The sequence below is a fragment of the Seriola dumerili genome, unplaced genomic scaffold, assembly GCF_002260705.1.
Source record: "Seriola dumerili isolate Sdu_G_001 unplaced genomic scaffold, Sdu_1.0 BDQW01000216.1, whole genome shotgun sequence".
Taxonomy (NCBI): Eukaryota; Metazoa; Chordata; class Actinopteri; order Carangiformes; family Carangidae; genus Seriola; species Seriola dumerili.
Genome location: NW_019174471.1, coordinates 5150799 through 5175222, shown reverse-complemented (window position 1 = coordinate 5175222; position 24424 = coordinate 5150799). Strand labels below are relative to the sequence as shown.

General features: G+C 40.8%; 1 protein-coding gene across 6 annotated transcripts in view; it reads right to left on the bottom strand.

The window, feature by feature from the left end:
• ntng1 (netrin G1) overlaps positions 1–24424 on the bottom strand; it is a 103443-nt gene that overhangs the window by 52468 nt on the left and 26551 nt on the right. For all 6 annotated transcript variants that reach the window (XM_022754125.1, XM_022754121.1, XM_022754122.1 and 3 more), the window contains one exon: positions 2180–2823. In XM_022754125.1, the coding sequence (XP_022609846.1) occupies positions 2180–2823 (644 nt within the window). The remainder of the gene's footprint in view (positions 1–2179; positions 2824–24424) is intronic.

The window sequence follows — 24424 nt, the reverse complement described above, 5'->3', positions numbered from 1 at the left end:
CTCACTGTTCCATGCTTGGTTTGATTTGAAATTCTTTGCATTGATTTTTTCCCCCCAAGTGCCTTTGGTCCAGACCCTCCTTGTAATGAACCACAATTGAATGGTCATGCATGACACCTCTGGCTTCACGGTAACAACTTTAGCTACATGTAACAGATGCAGAGATGACTACTTCTGCAAAGTTGTACCTCTTCCCTTCCCTCGCTATCTTTTCTAGGTTGACCTACTTTGGCAAAGAGCTTACGTTCCTTTCTTTGTTTCTCACACTGTTGTGGCACGGACAGAAAAGCTGCGAGCTCTTCTACTGTATTTCCCTCCACACCCCCTCTCACTCCTGATCCAGGCCGATGGCAGCCGAGTCCAGGCAGCACGCTGAAATATGCCAGATTCAACCTCACTGCCCCTGCAAAATCGCTCCCGCCGAGTCTCACAGAACTGTATTCTGGGGGTTAAGGAGCTTATGTGTAGTATACGACGCATGGAGAAAGGGGCTGAGCAGTGATTCGCCATGGGAGGGGGAAAAGGAGAGTGAAGCCTCTCTGTGTAGAGTGTATCTCATTATGGCTGAACTGTGTGTTACCTTTGGTAAACAGTGGGGAACATTTCTCAGGCGAGCGTCACTCTAAAAGCAGCGGGCTGGTAAACGACCGCTGCCCGATGGTGGCGCACAGCCATTGCTCAAATCTACAGCCCCACAGGGATGTATGAGTTCGGTCATGATTAGTCAGATAGAATAAATAATCTGCGTTTATGACAGCCCCCTTCATTTCAGCGGGTGTTGAATGGATGTTCCGTCCAACTCTTTTGTGTTAGTAAATTCCCTCCAGTTATTTTTGCTGAATGACCTTCTCAATCATGAGAAAAGTCAAAAATTCAATTTCTGAGCGAGGCATTTATTATCATAGCCCCTTGTGCTCAAGGGTACCTGCCCATTTACAGTGCACTCCAGCAATGTGCAGAATGACTATATTCCATTTTAATAGCATATTAAAGAAATCAACAAATTAGAGATTCATTAAATAGCTTGAAGGCATTTGACAATATTCATGTATATAATGTCATGGCAGGAAACATGCTATTACAGTGTGTTCTATTAGCCCGGGTGGCATGAGAAAGACTATAACTCAAGTCCTTTTTTTAATGACTTCCTGAATCGAACCCTCTAATTCAGATGTGAAAACTTTGATCTATTTTTCCACACAAACACATGGTTATAATAACTGATGTTCGCTGCGACTGGGCGAGACACTAGTGATGTTTCTATTGGCAGTCATCTACCTAAGTCTGTTTGTGAAGAGTCACAGCCAGGCAGCCCGACTAAAACACTTCTACCCATATCCTTGAATTGTTGTGACGTTCCGCCACTCTGCACTTCTGTACTGCGACCCTCTCATGTGTGAAGAGCAAAACAAGAGTAATTAAATCTTCATTCCTTCACCCCTTACAACCACATTCACATCTGTTAAATTGAAAAACCACACAGTGTAAAACAGATCCACTTAAGTGTATGCCCCAGTGACTCTTGTAGTAGCGTCAAGAAGCAGGGGAAGCTTTTGTCGGCCTTTCCTCTAACAGTATAATGGCGTCTTGTTTGCATGTTATATGACCCTGTGTGGATTCTGCAAATGAAACAGTAATTATAACGTGCAGTGACCTGACGGCTGAAATGCTACCTCTAACGTCTTCCACAGGCTAACAAACAGCTGAGTGAACGTGGCGTCCAAAGTATAGTGCTTCTGCAAGCTGGAAGGAGCTTGGTTAATTAAGACATGCTGACAACTGGTGAACTCTGCACATCATTATGGATCCGCTGCCTAATTGGAAAGAATGGTAATGGTAAACGCATTTTTCTTCACTACTGGTAGCTGCACTGTCACTGTAGTAAAACCACAGAAAAAACGCTGAGGTATCAGCCTATAGAATCCTCATTACATTATCCATCCTAAATCCTTTAGAGAATTAGTCCACCCATGGCTGGATTAACCTGTTAGGGCACACAAGGGTCAAAAATCTCTTGTTGGGCCCCTGACTTTAATTGATTGGTGCAAATTCTCTTACAAATTTGCCATTAATCGAACTGCCAAAAGCAATTGACATGCACAGTTGCCCACTTTACCCAGTTGGTAATCCAGCCTTGAGTCCGACACATGACATGTGTACTGATGAATTCAGATCTTACCTGCCCTGCACTTTGATGTCAGAAATGGCATAGAAGTATCTGGACAGGTTGTTCTCATCCACCATCGTAGCTCCTGTGGCAGGCCGGAGCAGGCGGATTCTCAGGTCTGTGATGGTAAAGAAGTCCCTCAGATTCTTGGTCGTGTCTAATTGGCCATAAAGCGAGGCCATGTTGTGGAGCCGGGGCCCAGCAAACAGCGCAAAGCGGTCCTTGATCTCAAAGCGTACAGTTTTATCATACTTCCACACATAACCTCGGGAGTAGTCCTCAGTGCAGATGATGTCCAGCAGGGTATGCTGGGTCAGGTCCTGCACCGTCTTGGGCTCCATGGTGAAGGCGTCCAGGCAGTCAGTGGCATAGAACTGGTAGGGCTGCCAGGTTCGTCCATAATCCAGCGACTTTTCCAGGACCATTTGTTCAGGCCGGCCTGATTCGAAAGTGAGGACGATATCGTCGGTCAGCTCAATGGTCTTGTTCCAAGACAGCGTGATGTTGACCAGGAGGGCCTTTGGGTACTTCTTCCAGGATGTGGATTGCCAGAAGGTCGTGGGGTTACGGCCCTCAGTGTCAAACATGAGCTCTGGAGGGTGGGCAAGCTCCTCCGTGCTGGCATCACATTCATTATTACACATGTAAGGGTTCTCCTACAATAGACAGAGACAGCAAAGACAGAAAAAAGAAAAGTAAAGGAAAGGAAAAGTTGTTAGTCATGGTGAGCAGTAAGATCAATTAGGTAATTTTCTTATCATATCTCTCATATTCCATATTACGAGAGTAATTTAGGGATTTGTGAAGCCCTAAACCTTGCATGAAGGAAAAGCTGCACCTCAGTGAGGGTGAAACTGCATACACGGGTATGTAGTCTGGATCCATATATGAATATGGATTATTTCAGATTGCCACTACAAAATCAAAAATTTTATTTCCCCTGATGACAAATGCCTTTGTGTGAACTGGCTAAAAGGGACACAAAACCTTCTAAATATACTGTACAAGCTGATTCGAAGTGATAAAGTGTGTCTTTGCAGTTGTATATTTGCAGAGTGAGCTTGCTGGGTCTACAAATGTCTGCAAATATCTGGGCTCGCTCTTATTTAATTATTTTTTTTTAACCAACTTGATTCAGTAACATTGATCACATTCACTATTTAAAGCAGGTTGTGCACCTGACTTAATCTAAATCTTTTGCACCACTTAATCATTTCCATGATAACTTCATTCATGAAGAGCTCATAGAGCTCTGCATTTTTTTTTCTCCCTCATGTCTAAACTTGACTTGTGGTTTTCATCATCCCCTTGCTTGAAAGGGGTCTTTCCAAAAACATTTGTCCGATTTACCACAAATCATTACCAAGCGATGTTCTCTCCCTGCTCCCTGTGGGCTCGATCTAGCTGTCAGGGGGAGGGGGCACTCCTCCAAGAGGACCTTTCAAGTGCTACAAGCTCCAATTTATCAGGACAAGATAATCCACTACTTGATTAGGTGGGAGATGTCACCCTGTGTGTGCGCATATGTGCGTGTGTGTGTAAGTGGTGGTGAGGAAACACGGAAAGGAGCGGGCTTCTGATGTAAGACAGTCTAATGAAGCGCTGAGGCAGAGATGGAGTAAGTTAGCGGTAGAAACTGCTCCATTCGGCTAATAAGCTTTGCAAGTTTTTCCTCGTCCTCCAAGGCAAGGTGACAATGAAACAGGGCTCTGTCAGGCCTTCTGACGGTTGGAGGGCCCCATTAATATCCTGTCTGGACCATCCCCTACAGGCTTCTCCCAGCACTGGACAGCGGTGAGACGGAAGAGGAAGAAGCCAGTGGAAAATTCCACTTGGGTTTTAGTACACCAGCTCATGGTGGGAGGTTAGGTGTGCCATTAACTGCAGCATCTGGCGCACTGTGTATCCACACACAGATGTGTAATAACTCATATGCGACAGTTATGCCTGCTTAGGGGTGTCGACACTCTCTAAAAAACACACTTGGCATGCAGGATGGCTGACTTTGTCACTGTGGCTTGTTAGCAATGTACATTCATTGAGAAACTGTTAAAACTGTTATTCAGTGATAGTTGAAGGCTGAGCTTGGAGCACAGGTGTAGATTTGTTTCTTTTTTCTTGCCCTGTTAATTACTGTTAATTATACTGTATTTTTTATTGTGACATACAAACTGAACTGCAGTAGAAAAACTAATACTAAGGCTCATTCTTGTCATGAGCACTTACCCTTTTACAGTGTTGGGGAAGGTAATCTTTCACAATTTAATAATTGTAGTAAATGGGAAGACTCAAATAAAGTACAAGTACCTCCAACTTTGGTACAGTAAGAGTGATGAGTTATGTTCCAACACAGCTTATAAATAGGAAATGCACTTATTCCACCATCAGGCCACAGTGAGCTGTGTGAGTTTGAAACAGACAGCCCCAAAACGTCAGACTGTAAACACACACTCACACACAAACTGCTGTGCTCACCAGTACATCTCTGTAATCAGACAAAGATGTATCCCTATTGATCCCTGTAGCCGAGCTGCTGAAAATCTGCTGCGTGCAGCACCTTGCAGCCTTGGCCAGTTGTCCAGCGCTCCCCCCCGAACACACAGGTTAAAAACCTTTCATTACTGTCTCCTCCGCTTCTCGCCTAATGACAAAATACTGCCTCTATGAAGAACCTCGCCGTTCAGCCTGGAGAAGAGAAAAGAGATAAAATGCTGAGTGTTCGGCCTCATGAAACTAAGATTTCTGTGTTTTACTGTAGGGCACTGCCAAGGCTCTGTAAAACTGGCGCTAATAGAAATGCCGCCGACCCACCCTCAACACACCGGCTTAATCCGATTATTAGCATTGTGATGCAGGGAGATAGAGCAAGAGTGCATGTGTGTGTGCAGGTGGGTGTTCATGTGTACCAGCATGTATGTGTTTGTGGGTGGATTTCACAAATCATCGGGAAGCTGCTCTAAATTCCTTTGGCGTTGTCCCCATTATTGTCAAACTGTTCAGGCTAATTTTACCAACCGGCTAGAGGAAAAAAAATCAACAATGCAGCAACATAGGGGATAATGAATTTGACTAATTCCATTCAGCTGCACTCAACAGACCAGCATTATTTGTAGTCTTTAGGTCACGGGGAAGTGTGATAATTTGCCTGATGCACCACACTTTCAAACATGTATAAATCAAGGCTTTATTTTGGCTGCATTTCTTAGCTGTGAAATATTTGTGCCAGTGTAACTTCCACGTTTTAATGAGCAATGATCAATTAAAAATATGCTCCTTTACTGTGCCTTCTCTAGTTATCCATGAGAAAAGCAGGAAAAGGCACCTGAACTTTATCCACTGAGAAATAATTCTTACTTTTGTGCAAATTCTCACATTTTTATGATTATCAATTGACTTAAATATGTGAATAACTTAAACCCTATCATGCTACATCAATTCTTTTTCTATCTGGTTACATGTGTTTTCTTACTGAGGTGTTTCATCTGAAACAGTGTGTTTCGACCTTCACTCTAACAAAAAACGTCCTCCTCTTGATGCAAATACAGAGATCACTGTTGGTGTTCATGAAAAATAGATAAAGGTACACTGTACATATACAAAAGAGGTGTAGAGCAGGTAAGTTACTGATGTCATGACTGTGTCGAGTTTTAAAATAAGATATGACTGCGGTGGCTGACAGCCTTGGCCAGGCCACACCATAACCGCTGATGGAGGATGGGACTTGGGGGAATATAAATTTACCAACTGCCGACAAGCCATCTAGATAGATGGGCTCCCACCAATCAAACTGATCTGTTTGTGTGACAGATGTCTTGGACTTGTAACCCAGATAGCGATTGAGTCCACCCTCCATCTATTTCCCTTTTCTACCCTCTTCTCTTCCTGGTCTTTATTTTTGTTATCCTACAAAAACGTTTTATTTCAAACATGATAAGAGAGGACAATGAAAAGAAATAAATACACGTGATTTTATCATGTTTTTAAGTTGAAAAAGGAGGTTTTAGGTATTTCCTATCACTCAACAGACATCCTTACTGAAAAACTTGCTGTGCATTTTGGATGAGGTATCCAAAATTAATACTGCCCCATTCCACCGCAATGTTTTAATCTGTGAATGTAAAACAAGAGGATTGAAAATGTATTAAAAAGTGTTAACATGAGACCTGGAGCTTCAATACCTGTCACAAATAGAAATACACAGAATGTGCTTTACAATACAACTGCTGTGCAGATCCTCCATCATCTATATTGCGAAAAGTAGAAGTTGAGAATCAACTTCTGTACCCATCTCTCATTGAACAAGAATAATTCTGCTCGCAATGTCACTAAGACACTAAATGATTCCTCTGGTGTTGGTGAACAGTACAAATAGTCAGGAACAGTCAATAATAAAGTTGCTGTAGATATTGTACAATAAAGTCATTTGAAATAAGACATGATGCTGAGCCCAATCCCATATTGTACATAGTGTCTCTGTCTCAATATAAAGTCAGTTGTCAATTCAAGCATTGATTTTGCATTGTTGTTAGGAGAATTTGTTTATGAGGATTCTCTGCCACCTATTTACACCTTTTGATTTAAGAAACTTCTTGAGATGAAATTAATTTCTGATTTGCATAATGGCAATGCTGACATATTTAAGACAGAACTACTAAGCTTCACTTATCACATTTTGCAGTGATCTAGATACTATACCAAGAACACTACAGATCATGTGAGTGACAAGATCCCAGCCTCCTGAGAGAAGTGGTCTACAGGTGATTTGTTTTATTTATGCTTTTTAAGGCACAAAATAGGAAGGGAGTATATAAAACATAGCCTAGCCAAGAATAAAACACCCAGAATTCCTTCCAGTAAAAAGGTGTAAATGTTTATTTTTGGTTATAATTATTCCAAAGAAAACTCCTTTTTTCTATGTGAAGATTTCATTGCATCAACAGAGCAGAATTTCTCCCAGCTTCTCCCCAGAAATGCATCATCTCTTTTCTTACATCTATCCATTTCTCTTCCATGTTTTCACCTCTCTTTATTCAGTAAGGTGTGTGTGTGCGCGTGAGTGTGTCTGTTTGTGTGTAAGATGGAGGTGGGGGTTAAAGCTATCCCTGCTGCATTAATGAGACCTTGTGTTCCACGATAGATTTCTTCACCCCGACCCAGCAGCTTGATTGAAGCAGTGCTCTCTCAATTTCAAAACCTCTCTCTCTCTCTCTCTCTCTCTCTCTCTTGCTGCTTCCAGTCATGCTAACACCTTCAGTGGATCCCCTCTCCCTCTCTCTCCCATGGTGATGGGTGGAGCAGACAGAGAGAGGGGCTTAACCTGGACGTGGGATGAATATTGGATGCCAGTGAGACAGATTACAGTGGTAATAGACACCCAGGCCAAATCCTCACATGGATTACAATCACATTTTCAAATGGCTCAGGGTCAGCCGGAGGTCGACCAGCCGGGACCATGGTCAACAAGGCAACAAGAGCCCTGAAATCACACACACACACCTTCACACACACCAGGTTCTCTTGCCAGTTGTGTCTGGGATCAGGCATTGTTTAGCCTATATTTTCATAGATTTTACTGTAATATAGCATTATGACAAAGCTAATTCTTTACAATTACATCGAGTTCAACCTGCTTACAGCAGAAGATATGATTTGATAATTAATGGAATAAAGAAATAGGCTGAAGAAGGCATTAGACTTTTTAACAGAGATGAAAGTTTGAAGTTGCAATTGCTGGAACCAGCAGCTGCTTAGCTTAGCATAAACACTGGAAACAGGGGGAACTGCTAGCCTGGCTCTGTCAAGCTGTAACAAAATCTACCAGCTCCTCTAGTAGTGTCACACTAAATATACTCACATACAATAACAAATGAGGAAAAATAATAAGGAAGTTATAGTTGAAACTACAAAGTTAGTCTCAGCATGACATTTGCTGCCCCCCCACAAACAACCGGTTACACATCAACTTGAAGTGGACCGTGGCCTCACAGCTCAAAGAGTCCAACACATGTAATAAGCTGTTTTGTTGCACCACAGGGGGAAATCCAATAGTGATCTGAGGCAGTGAGCTGCAGCATTTGACCACCTTAAGCACCACAGTGCGGGCCGTCCAGTCGCCTGAGGAGAGGTTATGAGACGAGACGATGTGTAAATGTCCTCGTGTTGCGTTCATCGCGATCAGTGGCGACGATTTAGAAGATTCATGAGCACTAAAACAATAGCGGGGAATGCCTTCAGCACGTAGCTTCTGCTCATTCAGAGGATATAAAAACTATTTCATATTCCATTATCTTTTATGTGGCAGTGCAAGCCCCACTGGGTGCCACTGCTATATGGTTTGGAGGACAGAACGATATCCCCTGTTTAAGAGATGGTATATTTGTGAGAGCAAGGCAAGTACACAGGGCTCCAGCCAAAGAGGTTTGATGGCTGTAAGTATAACTTCAACGCAGGCAGTTAACGTGAGAGGTTAATGGTGCAGAGTAGTACTTAGGCACAGTCAACACTGAGTTAAGGAAACTTATTTATGCAGCACAAAATGTACAGGTCACTGCATTTTTGTCTAGAAAGCATATAGTTTCTTTTTCTTTTTTTTTTTAGTTTCAACTGTTTATCAATTATGATTTAGCTAAGTCGATTTTTTTTTCTATTACTTTTAACAGACTGTTTTAACCATTTACCCATTTACTAACTGTTTAGATCTCTCTGCTCACTTAATAACTATTTCAACACACTCTCAATGTAGGGTATGTGTTCAGTTGTTACAGCTGACCCAGTATGTGGATACACACACACACACACACACACACACACACACACACACACACACAAACACACACAGCCTAGAAGTGTTCCTGGTTGGTAACCACTGATTTAGGCTATGGTGTCTTAAAACAGAATATCCATAATAATAATAATTATCTGTGAGGAATATATAAGTATAAAAAAAGTGGTGGTGGCAGTTAAAACTAAAATGGAAAGAGAAAAAGTCTGTACTGCAAATAAAAGCCTAATCCTCTATTCAAATCTATAAAGAAACATTATTAATTTATGAGCAACTTAAACAGAAACGTTAAAAATAATTTTTGCTCAGTGCTGTCTGGAACTGGTCAATAGCATATAAAATCATGCATTATACTTGTAAAATAAAACTGTGACTGTGAATGTAACCGCTCACCTTGCAGGTATACAGTATATTTGGTTCTGTGAAGTTTCAAATTAAAAAAATATTTTTTCATATGGCTGCTACCAACTCAGAAATGGACCACTGTTATTTTCAACCATTTTCAAGGCAAGTATCATCTATCTTTTATTAAGACGTGATTTCTACAGTGAGTCAATACACCAGGGCCTAATCGATCTGCTGGCTGCTGCGATGCTACATCTCTCAATCAAACTGTCCTGTCAGATAACATGAAGACTTAGACATTTTTCACTGTACATTAAGACTGGAAACCAAGACTAGCCTGTAGCCGTGATCACTCCTTATCTTAGCTGAGAAATCCCTCAGGAGGTGAAGCAGAGGCTACATCACACTCTCTTTGCCGCTCCATCCCCCAACGCCATTCCTTTCCCTGTCACAGTCTCTCCATCCACTGGTATTTTTAATGGTATAATAATGCAACATGTCCTGTTTTGAAGCCCTCCAGAGAGACATGGATCAGTGTCACCTTGACCAAGTTAAGAGGCTAACCCCAGTGCTTTGCACTGCCCCAGCTTCTTCCCCATGGATACAAAACCTCGACCTCCTGCAACAACAATGCTACCTTACAAATTAGTGCAAGATCATTTGCTGTCCTGCTGCCAATGGGGAAAAATTCTAAAACACAAAGAAATATCTGAGCTACAGCAATGGGCAAGGATGTCAATTATCATTAGTATGGCAAAGCAAAGCGAGGTACTGACCATACGTTACACTTCAAAAAGCCTAATTTCTGAGTGTGTTGTGGTCTTCAAGAGTCAAATTCAACTGCTACAGCAAAGACATTTGAAATTCTTAAAACACACAAAACTGCAATGTTAAAAATAAACTTATTTTTTGTGCACCATTTACACTAAGCTGTAGTACTCATAGCTAAAACTAAGGCAGGGTAATACAAGAACGCCACAACAAAATCTGTCCTAGAGTTTGTGTTGCTGTTTAAAAGTTGTGCATTACAAACCTATTAATATAATATCCTTCAGTTAAAACTGAACTGAACTGAATTGAATGGATTCATTTCAGGGCATCGGACTGCATTAGTTTTAATTTTTCATGTGCCTAATAAACTTGATGAAATTGAGCATGAACAATGGGGCAGCTACAGCACAAACTGTTTCATCACATTAAATAAAAATTGGTGAATCATTCAATCATTTCTATTTTTATTTTCCACCTTTATTTCTCTTTATCTATGGCACTATATGGGTGACAGTGTTGCAAACTGGTCCGGACTAAAATATATCCACACCTACTGAATAAAATGCCATGAAATCTTATACAGACATGCATGGCGCCCAGATGATGAATCCTAATCATTAAATTAAAATTAATCACTACAGGTTTAAAACTGTAGATTACATACTCAGGTTTGGTGACTTTGACGACATTCCAGGCCTTTTGAATGTTATACTTTAAGGGCCAATAGAGAGGTTTGGGTTTCTGCATAGATGCTACAGTTTTTAAGCTCAGATTTGGAAGTGTTGAGAAACGGATACTTGTTACTCACAAACCCTGGAAAATTAGGAGTCAAGAAAATAAACGCGATCAGGAGAAATCACCTCTCATCTGGGCTGTTGCCACTGAAGAATAAGCATAGTAGCATAGTGTCCATCATGTTTTTTGCTCTGAAAGCTCTCACACTCATTTAAGGGCCATCACATTTTACTCCGAGTGAATCCTTTTCAATCAAGCTCCCGTCATCAAGCTTCACCCCTCATTAGTAGCTCTACAGACCGCCGTGAGTACATGGAGAATCTATTTCCGTTAATGAGCGCTTCTGTGGCTCGGTCAGCAGTGGCCAGAGCAGGGGTTAAATTTAGCACCCTTTAATTATCTCAAAAGGGTCTGCAGGATGAGGGGAGGGAGCTGAGGGTGGTGGAGATGTAAAAAAACAAAAAAATAAAAAATTAAAACAACTGATTGTCATCTTCCGGATCCTCAGAATTTCTATTTTCCTCACTCCCGTCTTTAGGGTGTCTTATTTTATTTATTTTTTAAAAGTCAGAGCTTTTAAGAGATGATTAAAATCAATAGTGTGGTAAAGCACGGCATTCCCACTGTGGATATTTAACTGTGCAGAGCATATTTGGGATTCAGCTCCAGGCCTCTCTGTCAGATCACTGAAGGTCTATTTAGTCATTCTACAGGGAGACTCTCTTCTTTTTCTTTTTCCCTTTATTCTTCTTCCTCTGTCTCCTTTCCTGCCCGACATTTTTTTTTCTTACCACTGAATCTGAGAAATGATTGGCAGACGACTCCTGGGAAAAAGAGCGCGGGCCTTTTCCTCTCACCGAGCTCACAGGATCACGACACTCAAACACACTGACAGGCGAAGTGGGGGCGCGCGCACACACACACACACACACACACACAAATTCATCTTAAAGGCAAGTCACACAGAAGACTGAATTTAAATAAGGACAAACACACACACAGAGGCACACACAGGAATTGACTTGGCACTATTCCTATGATCCTTGACAGCTTAGTATATTTACAAAAATGAATGAAACCTGGCCAATAGCTGACTTTTCTCCTTAAAAAAGGCTTAATAACCCAGTATCATCGGCAGTTGTGTTGTAACCATAGAAAATCATTTTGTCCCCTTGCACTTACCACTTCAAAGTTTTGCCTTTTTAAAATGGCATCACTGTGACATTCCAAATTCCTTCTTCAGATTAAAGCTATAGAAAACACTCGTGAACAGTCACCAGACAAAGGACGCCATCAAAAATCCCATGAATACCAAATCAAATACTGAATGTAATTCTCCACCATCATATATCATTAAAACTTAGTTAAAGGAACTCTGAAGTACCACCAGCAGCGATGCAAGAGGATACACTTGATACACAGATTCTCTGAAAACATGTCGCACTTCTCTTCATAACCTGTGAGGCTAAAAAAAGGCACCGGTCCAGAAAATAAAAACTACAGTAATTGATTCTAACAGTCTGCAGCCAGCAACGAAGAAACACAAGTGGATCCACTTGATTCCACAACAATAACTTCAAGCATCCGCCGCCATCGTAATCATAACCCTCAGAAGGGAGTCAAGGGTGCTCTGCCAGCTGATTGTCTTGGAGCTCTTGATGAGCCGCCATTATACAAAATGAGAGAGAAGTGAGGGATGGGGATGTGGGGGGTAAAAGAAAAAAAGGAAATCAAAAAACTTTAACAGGGCCAGAGGGAAATACTACAATAATCAACTCCACTCTGCTGAAATTATAGATGAATTAAGCACTCTGTTAGTGATTAATTAAACCAAGAGATTCAAACTAATGAGACCACACAGAGCAGTGTGTGTGTGTGTGTGTGTGTGTGTGTGTGTGTGTGTGTGTGTGGACTGTACAATTGGTTGTGTACATTTCTGGCACCAAAAACTGCAGAAACACACCAGTTTCCAACACACTTTAAAGCAGGATTAGATGCAATGGTTGATCTTGTGATCTCTGCACACAGGCTGTGCTCATTAAGTAGCCAACAGAAATAAAATAACAGGCTTAAAATAGCTGAAATAACGTGATACTGCAAACAATCTTGCGCTAGAACGTGGAGAACCTCTTCTTTTACACTTAGAAGAAAATAAAATATAATACCTACTGTACCATAAAGTGTTCACATAAATGTCAATATGCATATTCATACCCAAAGGTGTTCGTGTTCCGGTAAGCTATATTTAATGTACTACTATGTGGAAGGTTTTCGGCTCACTTCATTTCACACAGTGCTACTACCTGAAAGGGGCAGAGGACACACTTTTAACTGCCATTTTAACTGCTATTATACTCCCTATAGCAAAGTATGTTCATGTTTAGCTGAAGCCATGTATCTCAAGTGATGAAATAATGTAGCAGGATTTGTATTTGAACTCCACCAACAAAACAGTATCTCTACAACAGTGGGAAAATTCAGGTGAGAATAGCACTGGTCGGTTTAAATTGTCTGTAATGGAAGTTCATTGGGCTTCTGTCTTATAAAAAAAAGGAAAAAAAAAAACCTTGAGGTTGTGGAAAAAGATGAAATAAACTGGATTTTTAGTTTTTATGAAGAAAAAAAACAGAAAATTCTGTTGAATGTTGAAAGATTTTTTTTTGTAAAAACTCCACTGATATACTTCATAGTTTAGATTTTTTTTTCCTGGACCCTTTTCATCTACAGTTCTTCATATGAGGAGCGTATCTGCTAATGAGCTGCTGCTCTGATTGGCCACCATACAGACGGGAAATTGAACTAAGTTACACGATCTAGATCCACTATCCTTACAGACAGTAGAACAAAACCAATTCAAGTGTTTTTTGTTTTTTTTCACTGACTTTGGTGAAACGGATGTTCACTGTTTCAGAGCTCAGAGGACTAAAATCAACAGAAACATGAAATAAATGAGCTGTCCTGGAAATATGCTGTCATCACCAACACTTAGGGCTTTTTTCCAGCTTTTAAACTATAGATTCAATAACTGCTACCATTGTTTTTCTTACAATGTTCATTATGATCTGGGACACAGAATTAAGTGGTATCCCCTGGACATACCTTTCCCTGTTGGTAGAAGTGTTAGAACTAGGTTTTTGTAAAATGAAAGAGAACAGTGCTGACTGCAGGTTCCCATGTCCTATTTTGGTGCCTGACTATTTATGAACTCCTACAGAGATGTGTGCAATCGAAACTGAATTTGTGCAATCACACTGAGATTTCACCTCACATTTCAAATTGTAAGGAAGGTTTGCTCATTAAAAAAATGGTTTCCATCTTTCTGCCAGGTTTAGTTTTAATTATAAACACTGAAAAGAGGAGAAGTTTATTTGAGGCAGCCACATATGTTTGTCTTGAGAACTAAAACGAATATGCACAGCACAATGTGATATCCAGAGCCATGCACACATTTTCAAATCAGGCCATGAAGAAGTGGGTGCAACCATAGTTGGAGTTGTTCATTATTGTAATCACATGCTATTGAATGAAAGCCAGAGTTTCTTAAAGGCAGATGGACATGGGGCCTCTTTCATCTTTCATATGTGCAATTATTCCTACACAGAGAATCTGATTTATCAGTTTCCTCTTGTGCTTGAGACTGTGGGCACACATGAGACACTCCTGAAGATGCATACCAACAAAGCCCTGGTTTTACACAGGTGTGATCACAGGTAAACCAGCTCCTAAATTACAAACAACACAACCCCCAGTGCTACTCCAACCATGTTAACATGAAAAATAAATAGTAAACTATAATAATTTGTATTTCTATCTTTATTTGGAAAACAGGGTTATCATTTCTCTCAACTTATGTTCTGTTTATTTTGTCTATTATTTTTCTAGTAACACATCACTGTGCACCTATGGCTCCATATGGGAAATATAGAGGGTCTGTTGATGACATTCAACTGTAATTAATGTAATTACGAACTTGTATGCTTTTTATTATTTAACTTGATTTAACTTTTAAAGACAAGCCACATGTGAAAGAGTCAGTGTCAAAAAAAAAGAAAAAAAAAAAAGAACAATTTTCATTCTGGTGATCCAGGTTTCTCAGCTGTAGCACACATCCATGACTTTACTTTACACATCCTTTGATAAATGAGATCCCTGGTTTGTTTCAATTTGTTTTCAATCATCTATCATTAAGGATGCTCCTCAGCTGGTTTCATCCAGGTCAGTAAATATAAACTGTGTAATTCAGGCACACTTACAGAATCATTGTTTCCAAGATGGTGATTTATTCTTATGCTTGACTTCCTGTTCTCTCCTCTGTACCACCCACACATCCAATCACCCCAAGTTGAGACTGGACTTTTCTGCCTGTGACTGACAACAGTAAAAATTCATGCTGAAACTAAGGTGCAGCACCTGTGTTTCCAACCCCAACAATGTCTCAACCCCCTACTTGCCGAGGAGAAAAAGATCTCTCTTACTTCTGTTCCTCTCCCCGTCTCTTCCACCTCTCCCACCTCCTCTTTTACTTCTCTCCAAAAAGTTGATTTCATCTGACATGACAGAGTTGTGGAAGCCATGGGCGGAGGTGTTACAAATGCTTTGTCACCACGCTAAACATGGCAGGAAGCAAACGCCTCGACAGCTCTCAGATGCAGCCTGGGAAATTGGCGTTGATGCTCTGCCTCGCCACCGCCTGTTTGACTTCAGCCTTTATCTTTCATTTCAACTACACTGGCAAACTGCTCTGTGCCTACCCTGTTCAGCTGGCCTAGTTTTGATTCTGGCGAGGGAGAACGTGCTGACGGGGAAGCGGGGTGGCAGGGAAACGGGAGAGGGAAGGCGAGTGCTGGGGGCTAAAGGGAAAAATTTATGGTTCAAATGATGCATAGAAAAGTAAAACAGTTCAATGTTTGGTTAAACAGAGGCTGTATGTTTCAGTTAAACACTAAAACACAATCTACAAACATGACACACGGAACTGTGCAGCGCAAAGCAAATAACAGCAGCTTTTTATGATGCAACAGGGATCGACAATGTCAATACCACTCAAACAGGCATTTCATTTCAACGTAAATAAGGTGTCACTGAAGCGGTGGTGAAAAAAATAAAGTTAGTGCATACCACTGCGGAGAATCAAACTTCCACCTTTCCTCTGACTCAACAATATTGGGGGGCTGGGGCTGAGGGCTGGCTGTAATTCAGACTTCCTCATAGATCTAATCTCTGTGGCATTATGAGCCCACTGCGTGGATTTGAAAAATGTCTGTGTGTGTGTGTGTGTGTGTGTGTGTGTGTGTGTGTGTGTGTGTGTGTGTGCGTGTAAATTTTCTCTAGTGTATGTATGCAGATCACCTGTAATTCAAATTTTGGTAGTGATGATAATACAACAATGAACAAACAAACTGGTGTGTGGAGAGGGGGCGGTACAGACAATCTCACATAGTCACTTTCATGGGTTAATATGACAAACATCACCGATGACAGGTCACATCAGCTGTAATTAATGTTAAGCCTGTGAGGAAGATAACAAGACAGCATTGAACCTTCCTGTTATCTGGTTAATGCGCTCTCTGCAGCCAGTATCTGTAGTCAAACAGAAGATCTTCTGTGAGGGAAGAGCCTCCACTCTACTACTGTACAACAGAGTTTTGTAGTTGCCACCACTCCAACAGAGTGACACCTCTTCTCTCTAGTGGATTGCTTAATGGCACTTTCAGGAGTCACATCATCCCAGCTAAACTTCATCTCATAAAGAACTTATCCATATCATATCAATAATATATGTTTGGAACTTTACAATTTTGAATCAGGACCTCCAGACTGGATTTGGAATTCACAGATACACAGATTTAGATTAGGGCCAACAGAAAAAAAAAAAAAACTTTACCAAGACAGTAATTTCAAAAATAGTGTGTTTGCAACAATGTGGCTGAGTCTGTATTGGTACCTTTCCTATTTAAACATGACAGTCCCCTTGTGCACAAAGCCAGGTCCCTAAAGTAATGACTTCATGGTTCTGGTTTGGTTTGGAAGAATTCAACTGGCCTGGACAGATCCAGGTCTCATTGCCAAGCATCGATGCCCAACCTCACTAATACTATTGTGGCTGAATGGGAGAAAGTGCCTGCAGCCAGGTTCTAAAATCTTGTGAAAAGCCTTTCCAGGGGAATGGAGGTTTGTATAGCACCATACAGTATATGAAAAATCAAATATGGCTGTAGTATTTGGGTGTCCATGTAGTTGTGGCTATGGAGTGCAGATTGAAATTTGGAAATATGAGAGAGAAAGCAGAGCATTTTATTTGGCAGCATTAGGTTTTTTTCCCCCTCCTTTTCTCTCTCCAGCAAATGTGGTTAATTGAATCATTCTTGTCTTTTAGCAGTTATTGAGAAAAAAATACGTAAATGGACAACTGACAATTCACTAAAAAATGTTGAGTTGTAATGTTACTTTAATCCACAAAATTATGCCTGAGCACATGAGTCTGCCTGCACAGACACACGCAGTGAAGCAGTCTCATTTCACTGGCTCTACACTGTGAGTGTGTCTGCCTGCAGTTCCAGACTGAAACCCTTGGAGAGAGTCTGTTGGCAGCGAGACAGAACAGCCTTGCCAAACCTCCCTCCAGTTTTAACTTCTTAATGGGAATATGGCATGGAGTCTACCTGAATTAATAAACCTCCTAAATATCAATAAACCCCTGAAAGCAAATTGTGGTGCTGTGTCAAAATTTAACATAATTGGAAAGTGTAAGTGTCAATTTAACTTGCAGACAGTGGGTGTTCTAGTGGTACTGTTAATGTTAACAACATGTCTCTGAGTCTGACTAGTTGTTTTTAATGTGAAATTCAGGAGACAGAGTGAACAAACTAACCATTATAGAGGCTGAAGCTTTGCAAGCTGAACAACTGTTGAGCTGATTCAGATTTTTCATACTATACTTTCACCAAGACAACACATATGTAAAGTTTCTCTTGTAAGAGCCGCTCTCCTGATATTTAGGTATTTGATGTTGTACACAGTGGAGTTTCTCCCAAAGGTTTCTCGACTAGAAGTTGGGAATCTTTGAGTTGATGCTTGTTGTCCACTGAACTCCAGTCTGGTCTCTGTGCAAAAACATAAAAGCAACCATGTAACAAAGTGCACTTTCATGTAGGAGGAATAAAGGCTACTGTGTACATATGGTATATTGCCCATCTTCAATTTAGTGTAAAGGCCTTGAAGTTCTTTGTAAACAGCTATGTTCTGTACTTTGTAAACTGACACATGAACACTAATACAAAAGGGAAGTAACCTCAAGCACAATAAGTCTATTATGACAGGATAAGAAAAGTCGACCTTGAACCTTGTTAGAATGTTATATCATCAGCGTAAAGCTTTATCTACCATTGAAGCTGCACTGGAACAAATGTGATCAGAACACAGTGTTAGAGAGTTAGTATACTGTAGAGAAGTGTTGCTCATCTGCCCCCAATCACATTTTCCAAGCTGATCCAGGGAGATGAACCAGAATCACAAATCCTGCTACTTTATCTAACAGAGTTTCTAGTCTAAGTACATCCAAAAATATATGGTGCATAATTAACTCCAAATACATATGGTTTACATTTCTAAAGTTTGTAAATATACCACTACACACACACAATACTATAGCATTTCTTCCAAATTGCAAAAGATCATTAGTGTATTTTCATGGAGTTATTAGTCTCTTCATTTGGCTTGTAATGTTGAAAGAGGCCAAAGAGGTGACCTGAATGGATTCTGGAGGCTTAGCTCTCCAGCAAGGGAAGGTGTGCTGTTCTGTGGGGTAACAAAAGGTTGTATGCTTGAGCTCAGGAGCAATTCAGATGTGGAGGAAAGAATACAGATAAAAGGAGACCGAGAGTGGAGCTTCACAGTGTGTGATTTTCTGCATACTGTACTGTAGGTGTGTGGCTGTGCATTGGTGTATAGTAGAGATATGCATGTGTGAAGCTGGATATAAAAGCACAGCAAAAGCATTGCTACTTTGCTAAAGGTTTAGACCTTAACCTGACTAGGTAAAGCCTGTGTTTGGAAAAAAGTAAAAACTGTCGATACATATACATATATAATAGTTTAATAGCTTTTTTTATGGAAACTCTGAATGACAAAAAGAGATGCAGAGGAAGAGGGAGATGGGGATGACTGTTACTGAGAAATCCTGGTGTGTTTACCTCAACCTGAATCTCCTCACAGCAGGATCTCTCTACCAGGGGAGGAGGGAGGGTATGATCAGCAGCCAGGCTGGATCTCAATAATTCAGGCTGGTCTGCTCCTCACCGCAGCCCGCTTCACACCCAGCTCACTTCCAAATGCTCAACTGTGGCTGATGTACTGTGCCATTACCAGACAAGGTGACATACTGTACATCCATTTAGCCTTTTACCTGCCCCCTCTGTACACCTCAACAAGCAAAGCCACAGGTCACAGCTACTGTTACAACAAATAGTGCAGACCTGGTTAGCGGTAATCACAGAAGTGAGTGATTACAGAGTGGCACGCCTCAGCCTTCCAGCTCTGTCAGCCGATTTAATATTATTGTTTGTTGCTTTCAGAGCATTAGCTGATTACCCCACAGGCTCCACTTATGCTGTGCTTTATGGCCCACAATAAGCTTAAATCATTGCCATAATGCTGATATAATTTAATGTAATGATTGTTTAGCTATTTTACATTGCAGCTGAGGTATGATACTATAACTAAGTATTGTTATGTTGAACAGATATTGATATGACAACCGCTACCTGTGCTGACATCTGAAATTAATTCAATATATATGAATGCAGAAAATCACCTGTCTTACTGGCCTATATCAAAGCTTGGTTTCAAATCAGACATTTGGCCAAATGGGAATCTGGCTTCATATGTGGACAATGCATGAAGCCATCTCCAAATCAGCTGCGCAGAAATAACACTTTGTCTCTGAGAACTGTGTCTTTTTCTGCACCACACAATTTTTGTTTCAGAATGAGATTGAAAGCTTTATAGTGTCTATAATGTACTGGATGAATTCAGATATGGCAGGAGGCAGTTTGTGCCGTGTACAGTGTACAACAAACATGATTACGTACCATGAGTATCTACCAGACAAATCCAAACTGAAACACTCACAACTTCAATAATTGCAGCAGCAAACCAGAGAAAATGTCAAATCAAACTGCCTGTCAATTCTCAGCAACATGAACAAAACTCGCTCCATGCCTGGTTGCATTCCCTGAGGGTGTATTTTTCCTTTTTCAGAAGAGGAAAAACAAAGACCACTGTGAGAACATCCACTTGCTAATTTGAAAAGCAAACTAAACAGTGAACACGGCTGACTTGATGACAGCTGTCAGTGTGACAAGAGGTATTATCAGGTGGGATTTAAATTGTTATGCTGGAGGCAGCCAGGCGGTGTCCAGAAGGGATTTGAAAAGACAAGGTTTGGGAGGAGAGGGGGTGTTTAGTGGCTGTCACTCAAACATATATTGTATCTCTACCAGGCCTTTATGTAGAAGTTTCTGTGCTGAATATTCATAAGGTAACTTATAACTGCCCCCCCAAAAAAAGGCAAAAACAAGAACTATGCCACAAGCAATTATATAACAAAGGTAAACACTGGTTCAGTGTATATTAGCCTGAAAAACAGCAAGTTTTAATTTTCATATCCACTGTAATTGCTTCAGGGAGCAGTCATGGTGGTTAGAGAGGAACAACTATGTTTGTTATGATTAGACAGATGCTGTAAGCTTGACACATTAAAGTTTAAAAGTAACAATGGGAATGCTCAACCTGAAGCAATAATAGTTTTAGCTAGTTTAGAATGGTCTTGCCTGGCACACAACTAATTTGTTTTTAGCTAGTCAGTTAGCATGATGTGCTACAGCAGCAGGAAAGAACAGGTCATCTATTGTAGCAGGTTTCCCTTGTCGCCTATCCTGTTTGTGGTTTTCATGGAGAGGATTTCAAGATGCAGCAGGAGGAGGAGTGTGTTCGGTTTTGGGGACTCAGATTTTCCTCTCTGCTATTTGCAGATGATGTGGTTCTGTTGGCTTCATCAGACCGGGACCTTCAGCATGCACTGGGACAGTTTTTAAGGTAAGTGCAAAGTGGCTGGGATGAGGGTCAGCAGAGCTGGGGGGAGCTGAGCCAGAAGGCAAAACTTTTAGTTTACCAGTGGATCTTTGTTTTGACCCTCATATAGGCATGAGCTTTGGGTTGTGAGAGATTATATATCTCATCTGGCCTGGAAACACCTTGGAATTCCCCAGGAGGAGCAGGCAAACGTTGATGGGGAGACGGACGTCTGGATGAATAGACGGGTAGACGGATGGATGGATGGATGGATGGATGGATGGATGGATGGATGGGTGGATGGATGGATGGGTGGATGGATTGCAATGTATTGTCCTACATTTAATATCATCATCAAATATTCTTAAATAGGATAAAACCTCCACTAATAATTTAAACATGATTTTAATATGGGATTAGAAATCATTTAAAACAGCTTTGGAAAAGTGGATTTTAGACAGAGTTGGTGAAATTAATTACATAAATAAATAAAACAAAAAGGAAAACTAGATGCAAACATGTTGCATCCTTGTACTGAGGTTCTACTATGTGGATCATCTGTCTACCAGTCACCAACCCTGTTCTCAAAAACAAACACAGAACATGAACTAACATGAATTTCACAAAAACATTCATGTGAATCTTGTTCTAAAAAGTCCTTCATGCTTCAAACAGGAAGCATTAGAGCCCACATTCAACTCTCAGATGTCTGATCTTCCTGAAAACACATCACAACAGAACACTGCAAATCACTAATTGTAAATTGTGGAGAGGAAGTGATGAATTCGGAAATGTATGGTCAAGTCTTTAGCGGGACTGGGGTGAGGTAGGTAAAGCAATCAAATACTGACCTGAACCAATCAACCAAAGTGTGAGCATCATATTTGCTGGTGGTCTCACAATGTGCTTCTTCAACCACAGACACTGTTCCTCAGAGGTTAGTCAGCAGATGTATGTGAAAGAAGCACAAGCTCCGACATAACAGCTGAACTTTCAAATTAGTCATCTCACGCTGAATATGCATTTTACCAGGACATCAGCAGATATGGACCAAAACAGATAAATATATGTTAACTGGATGAAAGCTTCTTTATTAGAAAGAGCACCATGTTTTACTATCTTGTCTTTGACTGATGTTGATTTTCTATTGTCTTTTTAGGAGAATATGAATACGCAAAAATGAAAATATTAAACAGAAGGGAAAGTTAGCAGTACCCTTTTCTCAGCCCTGAATAGTGTCTGCAAGTATTAATACAGCCCCAACAAACTTTACCAACATGGTCGTTCAGCCTGTCCAGCCAGAAGTCTGCAGAGCCGTCACTGCTGCTCATTGCTCTGAACAGACAGTAATAACTGAAGGCGACTCAGAGTCACTTCAGATTGTCTCTCATCTGGCCGGTGGTGGCAGGACAGTAAGAGGAGGACAATGTCCAGGCAGACTTTAGTAAGAAATCATGAAACATTAAAAGCGAGGGGGACAAGATTAGGATTTCGAAAAGTGAAGAGGGCATGTCGCCGTCCAGCCAGTGGAAATCACGCCCTTTAATACATAAGAGGAAGTCAGGAACATAAGAAGGACAAGGTTAAAATTTCCTCAGTGAAAAAAACAAGACTCAAATCCATTACTGACCCAAAAATAGACATCAGAAACCAGACAAGTAGTAACGACTTCCATAAATGCCACATTTCTTGTTATCCAACCAGCTTCTCTCTGCAAATACACTATTATTTTTCTTTCTATTTATCAGATACTAACAGATACTCCTATTTCTGCTGACCTATAATGAGGAAGAAACCACCTCATTTTAAACAACCACAGTCACTTATTACGTCAAAGCTCAGTTTAAACAAATCTGTGGTTTCATTGCTGGGGAAACCACTGGCATGACACATATTGTTGGACAAAGAGGTCAGCGACCACACAGCTTCCACAATGCAAGCCTCTAAATTAGCACTGCGGGACTGAATTACTGTATCTCAGTTCTGCACACGTGAAACAAGCTAAAAAGGCAGCCTAACAAGGGTAAGCACTGGTGAGGCAGGAGCCTGTGAGCACCATCAGCCATATGCCAGCCTCCGCCTACACTTCCCAGCAGGCACTGCCCTCTTGTTGCAGACCTGTTTGCTGACTGCTGCCAACATTTCACTGGCATAAATCTTCTTCAAGGCATGCATCCAGTCCACACAACAGTCTAACACCTTTACTTCAGGAGGAGCCAGTCTCCCTTTATTTCACTGTGCACTGATCTGCAGTAACACACTGGATTAAACAGCATCTCTCACATAATCTCTGGTGTTTTATTAATAGTGTTTAAGATTAAAGTACTTACATAATCAAAACAATCAGATCAGCCTATTACATAGTAATATTCATAATCACCATGTGAAACTGTCCTCCATGAACAATGCTTTAACAACCTCACAATCTCCAGCCCTTGCAGGATTTAACTGCTTTTTTTTGTCTCTCTCAAGTGCTTTGTCATTAATAATCTATTTCAGATAGGTTCTCACACTGAGCGTGTGTAGCATATAAAGTCACTATAGTGCTTTGCAAGAACTGTCACATTAGAAATAGAGCAGCCCTACAACTCCCAACAAAGACGATTCAGAGGTGAAATCCAGTAGGCTGGCGCAGCGAGTGGTTTACCCTGTGTTCTTATCTCTTGGCAGAGCAAAGCTGAGTTGCTCAGTGCCACATGGCACCCGGATACACGGTGAGACACAGTCACACACACCAACACACATATAGACACACATTGGCTTCTATGATCTGTTCCCCAAAAAGCACTTCCGCAGGTTCAAAAGAGCCAGTAGAAATGAATCAGGAGCTGGAGCCAGGTTTTCTCCGTTATATCATCAACTACAGGATAAAAACTGGAAATATTGTTGTTTCCTCTTGGTTTTGTCATCTGATCTACATGTGTGTGTGTCCACTTTGTAAAGTCATATATAAACTGCATAATAGTGAAAAAAGACAGGTTGTTTAAAATGACTGAAACTCTATTAATCGTTGCAGGCTATATAGAAGAGGAACAGGCTTAAGACTGGTTTAAATTCCAAGAACTGCTGGCAAAATAAAGTGAATGGGTAAAACACTGCCTTTGTTCAGCAACTGTATTGTGTTTGTGCTCTTATCAAGGCATTTAATTCAAGGAGGTTCAGTAGCAGATGGAAAAGTGATTGAAATGGGCAGTTTACACACCTTACCAGACTAAATATCCAACTAAAAAGTTTTTTTTTTAATTAATAATAACAGTTATTACATTATTGGGCAAGTTGATGTCAATCCAATGTCATCCAATGAGACATTGTCACTGAGACATTTCACTAAAAGCCACAAGTGGCGCTAGAGGAAAAATTGGGAAATCACCAAAGTCATCTGGAAACCATGAATTTCAAGTCTGGACCAAAATAGTGGACAGACCAAGACCGCCATCCCCAGAGCCACACCGCTAGCATGGCTAAAAGTAAAAATATTATAAATCGTTTAACAAATCAACAGACATGATGTAAAACTAAAATGTTTAGTCCCTGTAATATTCACAGCTGCTTTC